This window comes from Oryzias latipes, chromosome 21 (genome assembly GCF_053564925.1).
Source record: "Oryzias latipes strain Hd-rR chromosome 21, Olatipes_Hd-rR_3.1".
Classification (NCBI taxonomy): domain Eukaryota; kingdom Metazoa; phylum Chordata; class Actinopteri; order Beloniformes; family Adrianichthyidae; genus Oryzias; species Oryzias latipes.
Genome location: NC_136257.1, coordinates 27795781 through 27810393, shown reverse-complemented (window position 1 = coordinate 27810393; position 14613 = coordinate 27795781). Strand labels below are relative to the sequence as shown.

At 42.9% G+C, this 14613-nt stretch overlaps 1 protein-coding gene across 3 annotated transcripts in view; it reads left to right on the top strand.

Moving 5' to 3' along the window:
- The window catches only part of LOC101173666 (nectin-1), a 45731-nt gene extending 34406 nt beyond the window's left edge, over positions 1-11325 (top strand). The window contains exons 12-13 of one of the 3 annotated variants that reach the window (XR_013652841.1): positions 7468-7579; positions 11014-11325. Coding sequence is in view for 1 of the 3 variants with exons in the window: in XM_078939784.1 (XP_078795910.1) it covers positions 7468-7498 (31 nt within the window). In the remaining 2 variants the exon portion in view is untranslated. Of the gene's footprint in view, positions 1-7467; positions 7723-11013 lie in introns of those variants that run through there. The other 2 variants (XR_013652839.1, XM_078939784.1) reach the window with 2 other exon arrangements.
- Positions 11326-14613: the final 3288 nt, after the last annotated feature.

Sequence of the window (14613 nt, the reverse complement as noted above, 5' to 3'; positions counted from 1 at the left end):
GCGGATGTTGAGGAGACCAAGGCTGACTGTAGTGGAGTTAGTGGAACAAAGAGGATCTGGAGTGGAACGGGTGAGGGAGGAGAGCACGCTGTAGTCAGCGCCTCTGGGAGGCAGTGAACGTTTGTTTTTCTCCCATCATGTCCCTTCACAGAAGACCTGACTGTAATAATAGTCCTAATGGGATAGACTGGGGGGGGGCAGCAGGTCCTGGAACGGAAGCAGTGATGATGGTTTGTTGGGGGAGGTGGAAGGAAACCAAATCTAGTCAGTCACTTCCACAGACCGATGTCTGCACGGATGAAGAGGAGGTTTGGACTGGTGTGGGCATGATGGCGGCAGGTGAAGTCTGGACAGAGTGTCTGATGTTGGCCACTAAAACATTGTTGCCCTGTGGACTGGGGTGAATCCCGGGTTTTATAGAATGAAGTTCTGTTACACAACAGGTTAAAATTGTCAATAAAAACAAACTTGTTCAGGCTGGAAGCAGACTGGAACGAGGTGCTCAGACTCAGCAGCCTGCTGAAGCGGCCTTGGCCGCGGGACAGCGAGGGGAGGGGTCCCGAAATAAAAACAGTCAATGGAAAGGAGTTTAAAAAATTACAAAGTCTGATGAAAGCCTTTTTAGTTGTTTCAGACTCTCTATAGTAGGTGTCATTCAAACCAACATGTAAAATCAGCCTCCTGACTGTATAGCAGGTCTGGGAGTTTTTCCAGAATTTCCAGAACCGTGGCTCCCGGAAAGCAGTGAGTGACCGCGTTGATGAAGCGGACCTTACTTATTATAGAATCCCCGATTATCGCCGTTGTCGGGGCAAACAGGGGAGGAGGAGACGAGGGCGAAGGTGCATGACGACAGGCATGACAGCAGCGGAGGCCTCGTCTCCTCGTCTTGAGGCCGGTGGTCCATCTGCGGCAGCGAAGCCCGAGACTTGCTGGAATGGAAGCGGACCGCTTCCTTCAGGGATAGGATATATGTAATAGACTTGATTTGATTGACATATGGAGTAAAAACATCCTGATAAGAAAATATATACTTGGACCAATGAGGACAGAGCTCAGTGTTCGCGGGTTGACTTTTGGTTAATATCTAGTGACATGGAAAATACAGTTGATTCTGTTGAGATTATGCCCAATGTTTTTTCAGACCACAATACAGTGTCCATTCAAATTAAAACGGGAACTGTCTAATGCACCCAAATGCAACGTAGACTATTGGAAATTGAATCAATTACTATTAAACAATAAAGAATTTACTGCTGGAGTAGAAAAACTCATTGATAAATTCTGGAAACAAGCATTTACATTAAAAAAAATTTGAATAGTTGAGAATAAATGAAGTATGAAATACGATCTGCAATATCATTTGAAAAAAGAATTGCTATCAAAACAAAAAAGAGAATCAGAACTAATAAGAAAAATAACGATTAGCAATGAAAAAACAAATGTATCTCATCTAGAACAAAATATACTAATTTCTTTGCAATCAGAACTGAATATGAAGAAAAAGCATGCAGAGCATTTGTTAGATCAAGAAGAAAATGGTTAGAAGAAGTTGAAAATTTACTGAATACTTTTTCAACTTACAAAAAAGAAAGTTTGAAATTTCCTGTCTACGTCAGATGAAAATTGAAAATTTAATAAGTGAAGATACAAGAAAGGTTTCTCAATATGTTGCAAAACTCTATTAAGAACTTTACACTCAAGATTGCTTTGAAGAAGAAGATATTGAACTATTTATTAACAATATTAAAGATTAGATTGAAAAGTCAGAGAAACCTTTGAAAAGACTTGTGACCAGAAAATTAAGAAAGAGATAGTTGAACATTGTATGTAATCTCTTAAAGAAAATAAAAGTCCAGGGAAGGATGGACTAACAAGGTAGTTTTATAAATTCTTTATTAATAAATTAACCCCTTTTCCAGTAAATTTATTTGAAGAAGCTTTAGAAATTGGTATATTAACTTTAAAACTTTAAACAACTATTTTAAAATAAAGTGGTTAAGTAATTTGTTGAAAGGGGAAGACAATATCTGGAACGCATTTCCTAACTCTGTATTTGACACAACGGGAGGAGTTAATTTCTTGGTCAAATGTAATTATAAAGTTGCAAAATTACCCACAAAACTTTCACACTTTTAGAAACAAGTCCTACTGGCCTGGAAACTCATTTATAAACACAATTTTTCTCCAACATCTTGTTTTTTTTAGAAGAATCAGAGACAGATACACAAAGATCTTTAAAACAATAGAGGTCCCACTCTGACACAGAAATAAAGCACAAGTAACAAAACAAAATAAAAATATAACAAAAAAGAATGCAGCCACAGCCATTACACTCCCCTACTAAAGATAAACTTCTTTCCCAATGAAGTTTCTGCATTTGTCCTTTAAATTAATCAGAGCTGCATGCAGAGGAAAGGACATCAGACAAGATGTTCAGAGGGTTCCCCGATCACAGAAATGGTGAGCAGTGGAGCAGGTGGAATGTTCTGCTTTGGTTTTCCACTTATTGGACACGCATGACATGACCTGCAATATGCAGTAACAGGAGATTTCAAATTGGGCCAAAAGAAATGTTGAAGGGTAAGAACATAGAATTGTTTTAATTCCTGCCTCTATATTGATGAATGCAGTTTGGTTAGTGTAAAATGTCTTTTATTTAAAAAAAATCTTACTGTAGACAAACCAATATATGAAGTCTAAAACAGACAAAGAAAAGAAAAAAGACACATTCCATTTAATTAAATTCAGCTTTTTGAAAACGTTTTGTTAATCACAACATTTTTCTATGTTAAGGTGTTTCAGCCGTTCATTTTGTTTTTGGAACAATTGCTCCAAATGATTCAACCTCCCAATGGTTCCATTTCTAATGTAAACCTTAGAGATGGTTGTGGGTGAAATTCCCAGTAGATCAGCAGTTTATGTAAGCACATCAGACACCAACAGCCATGTCAGGATCAACGTCACTTCAGTCACCTTTCTTCCCCAGTCTGATGCTCGGTTTGAGTTGCAGCAAACCGTCTTTAGGTTCTACATGCCGAAATGTGTTGAGTTGCTGCCATGTGATTGGTTGATTAGAAATTTGCCTTAACAGGTGTGACTAATAAAGTGGCTGGTGAGTGTTGATTGTGATTTTGAGTGACTACATGTTCTGTGACTTAAGATATTTAAATAAAGGGAAAGCAAAGTTCCCCAAAACATTATTTCCTTACATCTGCCTCAAGTCAGGATTTTACATTGGGTTGATTTTGATTCAGATGTCATTATGTCTTTCATTATATTGGGTGGAGGGGGTCAGGACGGCTGTCCTGTGAATTTTATAGTTATATTTAAAAAAAAATTAAACTTTTAAATTATTTGGTGTTACTGTTGTATGAAAAGTGCTTCATAAACAGAGTTTGATTGAATTTGATTCATGACTACATTTATCACATGTATGAGTTTTGACTTGAAAATCAGTGCATAATTGATTCAAATACCCTTTTTTAAACCCTTGTGCTATCGTATGACCCCACCCTTACATTGACGCGTTATTCCTACCATGACAAGGGGGACAAAGGTTAGTAACATTTCATTTAATCCATGGACACCAGTGAAGATCACAAATCCTTGAAGTAAACAAGTTCAGTGCACTGTCTAGTGGGGTCTAGATGACCCCACTCCCAATGTTAAAGTGCCTAGGATAGCACAATGGTTAAGTAAACCTTTTCCTGGAATTTTTGAGAGAAATCTGTTCAGCAGATGTCAGGGAAGGGTCTCTTTGATCTTCAAATATTTGTTAGAACTTATTGTTTGCAGATGTAATGGAATTCCTCACACTTCCAACTATGCAGCAGTGTTTTGAAATCATCTTTAGTTCTCAGTCTTTAAAGGTTGGGTCATACAGCCACTACATACTTTTTGCGCATGTGAAAATTGGTCATACTTGGAAAAAAGAGAGAAAAGTATCACGTTAAAACCATGGAAGAAGTATGAATAAGCAACGCAAAGAACGCGTGAATCGATGTAGAACATGAACCGTGTGTGATTTTTGTGCTGTTTGTCTGGAATTCCATAGCAATTTGTGTGTCAATTACGTAACTTTAACGTGACACCTGTGTGTCATATATGCGATATAAAAAAGTATATATACAAACGTGAAAGTGAAAAATCCATTAAACATGTGTGGAATTGTCGTGGAAAGCCACATATTTGCCCATGCATCTTGCAAAAATCAAGCACAATTGCGTAAGATTTAGAAAATAATTACTCAAATATAAATTACCGGTATGTAATATTTACATTATCTGTGTAAAACTCAGTCTGTGATGGATGACGAGCACAAGAAACATTTAGGCATTAGGTATATCACGAATGAATCATGGAAGACAGAAATTTAATATGTAGAAAATGTGCTAAATGTACGTAATGGCTCTGTGACTCCACCTTCAGGTCAGTTTGAGCTGCATCTGCAACAGTTTCAGCAACAGAAACAGCAGCGTTCAACAAAAACACAATGTAATATACTTCTGTATGAAATGAAGTTTTTCTTATTCCTTTCATTGTATGACCCAAAGGAAATGAAGTTGTTTGAGAGTTGTTTATAAAATTATTTTTTGGGGAAGAAAGCTTGTTTGTTTTGTTAAAGAAAGAGTAAGAAAATGTTGTCAGAGGCTTACTCCTTCTGTGTAATCAATGAGGGTGAAACTGTGAATAGTAATGTGTTTAGTTTTAAGGCCACCTGAAACTCTCCTGCCTTAAAAATAGACTGAGGTGTTTAACATTTACCCATAAGATAAGTCACGTCATATAAAATGAACCACACTGCTCTTTGTCTTTCCGGTTTCTCCCATGGTCTCTCCAATGCTTAGTCTCATGAAGTCATCTGTTCTAAATGAGTCACTTTGAGGCATTTTCACTCCTACATAAACAGTATGGTTCAATTTCCTGCTGTATTTTTTGTGTGGAGTTTGTGGGTTTTCTCTGTGCTTAAGTGGGATTCTTCTGGAAACTCTGGCTTCCTCCCATGGTCTGAACACATGCTTCATCGGTTGGTTGGTATTTCTAGATCTGCGGCCGTGGTTTAGCGGTAGGGCGGTCGACCCATGATCACAAGATTCCGGGTTCAATTCCTGCCTTGCACGCCCATGAGTCGTCGTGTCCTTGTGGAAGACATTGAACCCCACATTGCCTCTGGTGGGAGGCTGGTGCCAGTGTTTGGCAGCGGAGCAGCCACCAGTGTGTGACTGGGTGAATGGGTCGGTGACTGTAAAGCACTTTAGGTACAGTGCTATGTAAGTATACACCATTTAAGTGTGTGTGTGTAATTGTTTGACTTGGCAACAGAATGGAAACCTTTTCAGGGTGTACCTGCCTTGGCCCAGATGTATCTGAGTTGGCTCCAGCAACCCCATGACCAGATGTTAAAACAATGTTTTCACTGAAGTGGGTCTAAGGCTGTAATCAACTTACTCGATGAATCAATTTATTATCCTTAAATCCAACCAGATTGATCTGAGGCAAGTTGTTAATCGAATCAATCTATGCCCTCATAAATTAATTCAAAATGAAAATACATGATATCAATATTTGAAAATACTATTTAGATAAGCAACAGGAGATTTATCTGACTATATTGTAAAAATGAACTGGTTCCATGTCATGTCAGCAAAAAAAAAATCTATTATTTTTTACTTTTACAACCCAATATTACAACAATAGTTGTCTGAATGGGCTTCCTAGCAGTAGTTGTATAATAAACTTGAAATCATAAAGAATATAAAGTCATAGAATTTGAAAGGGAATGGCTGAACAGGACTAAACAGACTAAAGTAAACTGGGCATCCCTGCCCTTAGACCTTCCTTGGTAAGGAAAGACTAGGGGGGGTCCACAAGAAGGACAGATCCTCCCCAGGACGGACAGGTGATGTACCAGAACTCTTAGAGGAGAATTGGCTTATATAATTCTACAACTACATGTCTGAATAGTCCGACAGATGCGCTTCATCCAGAGTTGGGGGATGGCTGGGGGCGTGAGACGAGCTAGAGGTAGGGTCCACAGCAAAGTGTAGGAGTTTAGGTGTAGAGACGAGGTACACAGCCAAGTCTAGGAGCAGAGACGAGCCAGAGACAATGTCCACAGCCAAGTAAAGCAGCACGCTTTCCTGGAAGGGAGTTGGAAAGAGAGAAAATGCTTGAATCGCACTGCATGCATGCCATCAATCCAGTCCAGTGTGTAGAAAGCCTTTAAAATTTAGCAAAGTCATGTGACCATACAGTGTTCAAACAATGTTCCCTTTTTATGGAAAAGGAACAGTGAGCTGAACTCTAGAAAACTAAAATGTGAATGGATTTGACATTAATGTGCCGTCTTGGTCATTATTACACACAGACGTGAGGCATTCGAGTTCCTTGTAGTGCTGTTTAATTTGGTGTTCCTTTCTTCAAACTTTACACCGCATCAACATCGTAGAAATAGCAAACAAAAGTAATGATTAATCATAACACATGAATTGCACACCTTCACACAAATAGTGCACAAAATAATACACATACATATCACTTTGGCCTGCTACTGAACCAACCGGCGAACTAAACACAAAAAATCTCCTTTTTTCTGCCAGGTAAGCAGTCCCGTCCAGTACCTCAGATCCCCATTGAGTTCTGGAGCCTAGATATTAAAATACTGTGGTCTACTGTGTCAAATGCTGCTGTTAGATCTAGCAGAACCAGGACAACATAGTCTCCAGCATCATTAGGCAGGAGAATGTCGTTGGTGACTCTGTTGACTCTGTACTGTGCAAGGGTCTAAAACCAGACTGAAGGACTTCAGAAATGTGATGTTGGCTTAAAAAGTCCTGTAGCTGCGAGTGGACCACTTTTTCCAACAGTTTTGAGATATTAGGCATCTTGGAGATGGGTATAAAATTAGCCAATACAGTACTGTCCGGGCTGGGTTTTTTAAATAGATGCTGAACTGTTGCATGTTTAAAAACAGCAGGTATGACACCAGTAGCCAGACTGCCGTTGATGATAGAAAGGGCCGTCTGTGCCACGCTGGGGGAAACCTCCTCGAAAAGCGTGGGAGGAATAGAATTCAGGGGAGAACTTGATGGTTTACCTTGACTGACCAACTCAATTAAAAATTGAAGAGATACTGGCTCAAATTCTCTGAAAAATAGCTGAGCAACAAACACAGGTCGAAGGGTCAAAAGAAGGAAGAATAATGCAAGCCCTTATGTTTGACACCTTCTTATTACAAAATTGTAAAAACGGATCGTACGGGTCAGGCGAAGCTTCTAGAGACCCTGCCTGTGGAACATTGAGAACAGAATCTATCATTTTAAAAGCACCCGTGGGTTATGCTGATTAGAAATAATAATATTGACCAAGTACAGTTGTTTAGCCTGTTTTAAAGTGTCCTGATAAAAGCGCCAACAGTTCTTCAGGATTTTTAATGAGATCTGTAATTTGTCCTTCTTTCTGCAGGCCCTCCGAGCTGCCCGGGTTCTCTCATTGAACCAGGTGAAGGAGCCACAGAGTCCAGGAGGAATGAAACCAGGAACTGAGCTCCAAAACATCAGCAGCAGAAGAAGGAGCGGTGAGCTGGTTAAAAGCAGAGGAACACTGACCAGCAGTGGAAGAGTTAAAAAATCCTGTAATGCTGAAGAGGAGTGGTAGATTTTACTGCAGCACGTAAAAGTCAAACTTCAAACACCACAGGCATGTAATCAGAATCAGAATCAGAATCAGAAATACTTTATTGATCCCACACGTGGGAAATTTGTTCGTTACCATAACAACTGACAGGAAAAAAGACTAAGAATAATATAAATAAAAAACAAGAACAAGGAAAATGTGGTATAATTTAAAGAGCTATTTACAAAACAGTGCAGGTAAAGAGATGTGCAAAATAAAGAAAAGAGAAAAAATTTTTTGCAAAGGTTATCTTCTGCATTGTGAGTTATTGAACAGGGTTATAGTATTGGGCAGGAAGGATTTCTGGTACCGGGCAGTTTTGGAGCGGAGCTGTCTGAGCCTTCTAGAGAAGGAGCTCGGCTGTTTGTCCAGAACAGGGTGGAGAGGATGCTCTGGGTTGTCCATGATGGATAAGATCTTGTTTAGTGACCTCCTCTCCATCACTGCTTCAAAAGTTTCCTGTTTGCAGCCAATGACAGAACCCGCCTTCCTGATCACCTTGTTCAGTCTGTTGGTGTCACTGACTGCAATGCTGCTTCCCCAGCAGACCGCGGAGGAGAACAAGGTGCTGGCCACCACAGACTGGTAGAAGATCCCCAGCATCTTGCTGCACACATTAAATGACCTCAGCTTCCTTAGGAAGTAGAGTCTGCTGCAGGCCTTCTTGTACACAGCAGTGCTATCTAATCTATGATTGCTATGTCACAGATCTTAAAATTTAAAACAGTTAATCCATAGGAGACGACAAGAAACATCACCTGCGCTGTTCAGTACCCAGGTATTTATCTATGAGTTACACTGGTTAGGTATTGGCTAAAGATGTTCTGGATCCATTTTAAGTCAGTGAATTGGATCGTTGAAATCAACAATCAAATCATTGTTAAATGACTCATGACACCCCTATAATGAACCTTCACAAAGTTGTAAATTCAATGAGATTCACAAATGAGCTAAAGATGTGATTTTTTTTTTGTAAACTCACATGTGCTGTCTTTCACCTGATGGCGCAGTAAAGTGTATTTAAATGCCACGTCACACAGCCGTTTCCTATATTTTGTGCACAAATGAAAATTGGTCACACGTGAATATTCATAAAAAAAGTGAGAAAAGTTTTGGTCTTTATGTGAAATTTTCAAAGGGGTATCAAGAAGGGACCACGTAAATTAACGTAGAACATGAACCACGCGTAATTATTGCACTGTTTATATACAATTTATTAGTGATTCGTGTGTCAATTGCGTAATTTTAACATGACGTGCACGTTAAATCTTATTGTCTTATTGAATTAGAAAATAAAATCAAAACCCTGGAGACTGCTTATGCTGCTTCTGCACAGGAACGCATTCTGGGAGATCTGAAAAATTTAAAGCTGCAGTTAAATGACATCATCAATAAACAAACACAATTTCAAATACAAAGGCTACGACTTGAAAGATTTGAAAACTCTAATAAATCTGGCAAATTTCTGGCTAATCAGCTTAAAATTAACAAAGAAAAATCATCAATCACCTCTATTATGGACCAAACAGGAAATGTCACCCATGACCCGGTCAAAATCAATAACGCATTTGAAAACTTTTATAAAAACCTGTACACACCGCAGATCAATCCGTCAGAGCAAAGTATTGACTCATTTCTTAATAATGTAAACCTACCCAGGCTAAATGAGGATCAAATCATAAACTTAGATTCTCCGCTCTCGCCGTCTGAACTTCATGAAGCTCTGTTACTTATGCCCAATGGTAAAGCACCAGGGCCTGACGGCTTTCCTGCTGAGTTTTATAAGGAATTCTGGGAACAACTGGCACCAACATTTTTTAAAACTGTCACATCTATTAATGAGAGCCAATCAATGCCACCTAACATGAACTCAGCCAACATAATTCTTCTTCTAAAACCAGACAAAGATCCCACTAGTCCTTCAAGCTATTGCCCTATTTCTTTAATCAATGCAGATGTAAAAATTATCTGCAAAGCACTAGCACAGAGAATAGAAAAAATCACTCCTCACATAATTCACTTCGACCAGACTGGATTCATCAAAGGCAGACACTCGGATGATAATGTCCGTAGACTAGTTAATATAATAGACTTTGCCACCATTGAAAACCAGGAAATGACGGTACTATCGCTGGATGCTGAAAAAGCCTTTGACAGAGTTAATTGGAAGTTCCTTATTGCTGCCCTCCATAAGTTTGGTTTTGGAGAAGCATTCATCAATTGGATCAAAATATTATATCACAACCCCAATGCATCAGTTAGAACTAATAAACAGACTTCAAACAGGTTTTTTCTTGGAAGAGGAACCAGACAGGGCTGCCCACTCTCTCCTTCTCTTTTTGCTATATTCATTGAGCCTTTAGCTGCAGCAATAAGACAGAATGAGAGCATTATAGGAATAAAAACCAAACACAGCCATCATAAAATTAGTCTTTATGCGGATGACATATTACTGTTTTTAAGGAATTTACAATCTGTAAATGAAACAGCAATGATCATAAATGAATTCTCCTCCATATCAGACTATTCCATTAACTGGAATAAGTCTGTTTTATTACCACTCAACAGGAATATGGAACAAAGACTCACAATTCCAGTTAAAACAGGAAATATCAAATATTTCTATACCTAATTTCCACAATTACTTTCTCGCAAATAGATTACAATATATCTTAAAATGGTTAAAAAATAATCCAGAAACCAACTCATGGTTAGACTTGGAACAGGCGTTATGTGGTAAGATCAACCTTTCACAGCTACCATTTATTAGCCAAACAGTTAAAAAACAGGATTGTTTCAAAAGCATTAATATAAATGCCACCTTAACAGCCTGGTGGGAATTTCTGAAAATATCAAAATCATCAATTCAACCGTGCAAAATGACACCCATCTGGAACAACCCGGACATCCTTATTAACAAAAAAATGATTCACTTCCCAGCTTGGCAAGCAGGGGGCATAAAACAACTAGAGCACGTAATTATTGATAGAAGATTCATAACTCCCCAGGAACTTCAAGACAAACATGGAATTAATAACTTCTTGGAATATCAGCAACTTAAATCAAGTATTACTAAAAAGTATAAAATTAAAGACGACGATTTAAAGCTACCTGATGTAGTTACCACTCTGATTAATTTTTCAATGAATAGAACTCTCTCCAAAATATACAAACTTTTATGTAATTTAGATAACAATATTGCCCTTCCAACAAAAAGATGGGATGCAGATTTGAGCATCAGCACAGATGAAAGCTTCTGGTCAGAACTCTGTCTAAACACCTTTAAACTGACAAAAGTCCAAATCTGCAGCTAATCCATCTCAAAACTCTTCACAGAATTTACTACACTGGACAAAGGATGTTCAAGATGGGTCTCAGTAACTCAGACATTTGCGAGCACTGTGATAATAATCTACCCGACAGCTACATGCACGCACTGTGGTTCTGCACTCCTGTCCAGGCTCTCTGGCAGCAGGTATGTGCCGATTTATCAGTCTGGCTTAAGGTTTCAATCACTGCCTCACCGTCACTTTGTGTGCTTGGTGACATGAGTGCCATCGATATAGAAGAAGGATTAGCATCTATCATTTTCATAACTCTTTGTATTGCCAAAAAAACTATTTTAATAAATTGGAAAAACAAGAAAAATATAAACATAAGTCAACACAGAAATCTGCTGTTTGATCATATCAGCTTGGAAAAAATGTCAGCCCAAAGCTCAAGTAGCTTTGAAAGAATTCGGTCTCTCTGGTCTCCTGTGGTTGACTCCATGACTTAGGGGGTGGGGGGCTTGGTCGTCGCTGCTCCTTGCCCTTCTGCCGTGGTTTGGGGTGGGGGTCGGGGCTTCCGGTGCCTGGCGGGGGCGGTGGGGGGCTCCGTTGGTCGGGGGGTCGGGTCCGGTGCCTGGGTGGGGCGGGCTGGGGCGCTGCGTGGTCCTCTGGGCTTGGGTGTGGGGGTGCGTGGTGGGGGGGTGGGGTGGTGGTCTGGCTTGGCTTGGGGGGGTGGTCCCTTTGCCTGTGCTGGGGGGGGTTGGCGGGGGGCCTAGCGGCGCCGGATGGGCTGCCCATCTGCACCTGGGGCTGGGATCGGCCCTTCCCTGGCTCTGGGACGGGACGGGACAACCCTCTCGGGGCCCCCGGTCGCTCTGGGTGTCACCCGCTTCGGCTGCGGGGTCTGGGGTGGGGTGGGGTGGGGGGCTTGTCGGCCCTGTCCTGTGGGGGGGCGTTCTGGGGGGGAGGGGGGGCCCATTATTAGTACGGGTCGGGGGGGCTAACGGGTCGGGGTCTCCGCTGAGGCAATCAGTGGTTGCCTCGGCCGGTTGGCCTCCTTGATCCCGTCGAGGCCTGACCAGAGCTCTTCTAGGGCCGGCGTCTGGGGGTGGGGGCCTGGGCTTGCTCCGGGGGGGGGGCGACGCTTTCTGGCTCCTCTCTCTCTGTGTGGGGCGGGTGGTGCCGGGCCTGGGGTGTCGGCGCCTCCGGGGGTGGGCCCCTGGGCTGGGTGGCCCTGGCCCCTTTGCCGGGGGTGGGCTGGGGGACGGCTGTTTGACCACCGGGGGACAGTTTACCAGCTGTCCCCAACTTACCCCCTTCCTTATATAACCTCATATTAGGGTGAGGGGGTGGGGGGTCTAGCCTGCGATGCGCCTTGGGGGGGGCTACTTGGGAGTGGCCCCCCTCCTATGGTTGCCGTATGGAGTGGGCCCCCCCTCTTTCGGTTTTATTTGCACCTTAGACATGTAGGGTCCTTGGTAGGGGGGGTGCTTGGACATCACTGCAAGCAAGCAGCAGATGTCCTCCTGGCACCCTACCCGCCAATTTTAACCGCACCTTAGACATTTAGGGCCCCTTGGTGTGGAGGGTGGGGGGACATCACTGTGAGTAATCAGGAGATGTCCCCTTAGTGCCCTACTCGCCAATTTTAACTGCACCCCCCTTAGTACACACACCCCTCCCCCTTCAATATATACATTCAAACATAAACACACACACATGCACACAAACACCCTCTCAAGCACCCATACACGCACACACATTTTACAAGGAAGGTGGGACCTGGGTCCATCTGTCCCCTACCCCTTCCCTGGTGGGGGGTGTGGGCCCCTTGGCGATGGCGGCCGTGTCCCTTGGGTGCCGGCTCCCTGGGCCCGGCGGTGCTCTCTCCGCGCGGTGGGGGGGTTCATATTACACCAGAGCCGGGGGTGTTCGTGTCCCTGGGGGGTGGGTCCTGGTCCTTGCCCCTGGGCGCTGGGCCCCGCCAAACTTCCAACATGGCCGAGCCTGGTCGGGCCATATTTATAACACCCCTTGTGGGCCGCCATTTTTTTCCCCGGGGTTCCCCCCTCCTGGGCGGGGGCGGCGGGCCCCTGCCTTGCTCCTACCTGGACCAACCGTGGGCCGGGTGGGTGGCTGCCTGGAGTGCGGAGCGGGTCTCCCTTGGGGGGTCCTGGCTCGTACCTGGGGTCGGGGCGGGGGGATGCCCGGAACTCCTGGGTGGTGGTGGGGTGCTCGTCTGGGGCTGTGGGCGTCCCTCTCCGGTGGGGCCCTGCGTTGGGCTCTTCCGGCGCGGCGGGGGGCTGCTTTCCTGGCTGGGCTGGGGCGGCGCTCTCTTTCCCTCTGCGCCTCCCTGCTCTCTGGCTCTGGGGGCCTCGCGGCGGTCCTGCTGGCCCTGGCCTGGGTGGCGGTCTTGGTCGCCCGGGGGGCGGTTGTTCCCTGCCTGTTCCCGTGTGGCGTTGGGGGAATTCCGGCTGCCGCTGCTGCTGCGGCGGGGGTGTGGGTGTGGGGGTGGCTGGGCGCTCCTCCTCCTTCTTTTCACATTCCATCATCCATTTTAGAAGAACATAAACACTCACCTGAGCACAGGTGTTGGCTCACCTTTGCACTAATAGGTTGCATGATTGAATGAATGAAAGATTTCACACTAGTTGGTTTAAAGGCATAGGTATGCGTTCGTGAACACTATCTGTTTTGTGTGCATGTTGACATGTGGACATTTTTGCGGCTAGCAGGTGTGTTGATAATATTTGAGTGTGTGTGAACAGGCCCCGCCCTTTTTGTACTACATTTGAACCGTACCGTAACGATAAACAACCAGTAAGTCTGTCTGCTCTATGCTGCTTCATGGTCTTACCCCCTTTCCCCTCCGATTATCACCCTCCTACCCCCCCCTCTCTCTAACGTCCCTCTCTCTTCTTCCCCTCTTTCCTTTTCCGTCCGGTCCAACACCAAAGATTTTCAAACATGATTGAAATTAATAAAGTTTGGCCTCAATTACAAAAGGGGTTTATTCAGACATACCTTTGGTTTGTCTGAAGATGAATAACCCCTCTTGTTAAAATAAAATATGTCCAACACAAGAGGCCCTCAGCTCTCATCTGTTTGCCTAGCTGTTGGACAGGACAAGTTAAAAAAAAAAAAAAAAAAAAAAAAAAAAAAAAAAAAAAAAAAATCTTATTGTCCTATTGTCTTTAGTCTCGCAGTTTTTTTCTGATAAAGCAAATGATTAGAGGCCTTAGGACCAAAACGATCTCAACCTTTTCTCAAACTTTATAAGAGTAAGAAGGCTGGCTCGCTGGCTTGGAGCCGGGCGTGGAAAGCGAGCCGCCTAGGGGGCCACTTTTGGTGTACGCGCTATAAAAGTTCTAAATTGGTGGTACATGCATGAAAAGGCCGTTAGACATATATGGAACAGTCGATTGTTTATCGCAAAAATCACACACAATTGCGTAAGATTAACATAAAAATTGCGTATAAAATACATTAAATAGTTTTAAACTGCGTAATTCTTAATCAACCAAAAATTTTGAACTGCTCATAACTGAATCCACATCAGCTGAAGCCCTCAACAGACATTGCGCATATCGACAAATGACAATGTGAATATCGACAATGGCCCTTGTAAATTATCACGCATGTATCACGAAAGACCGAGATTTCATGC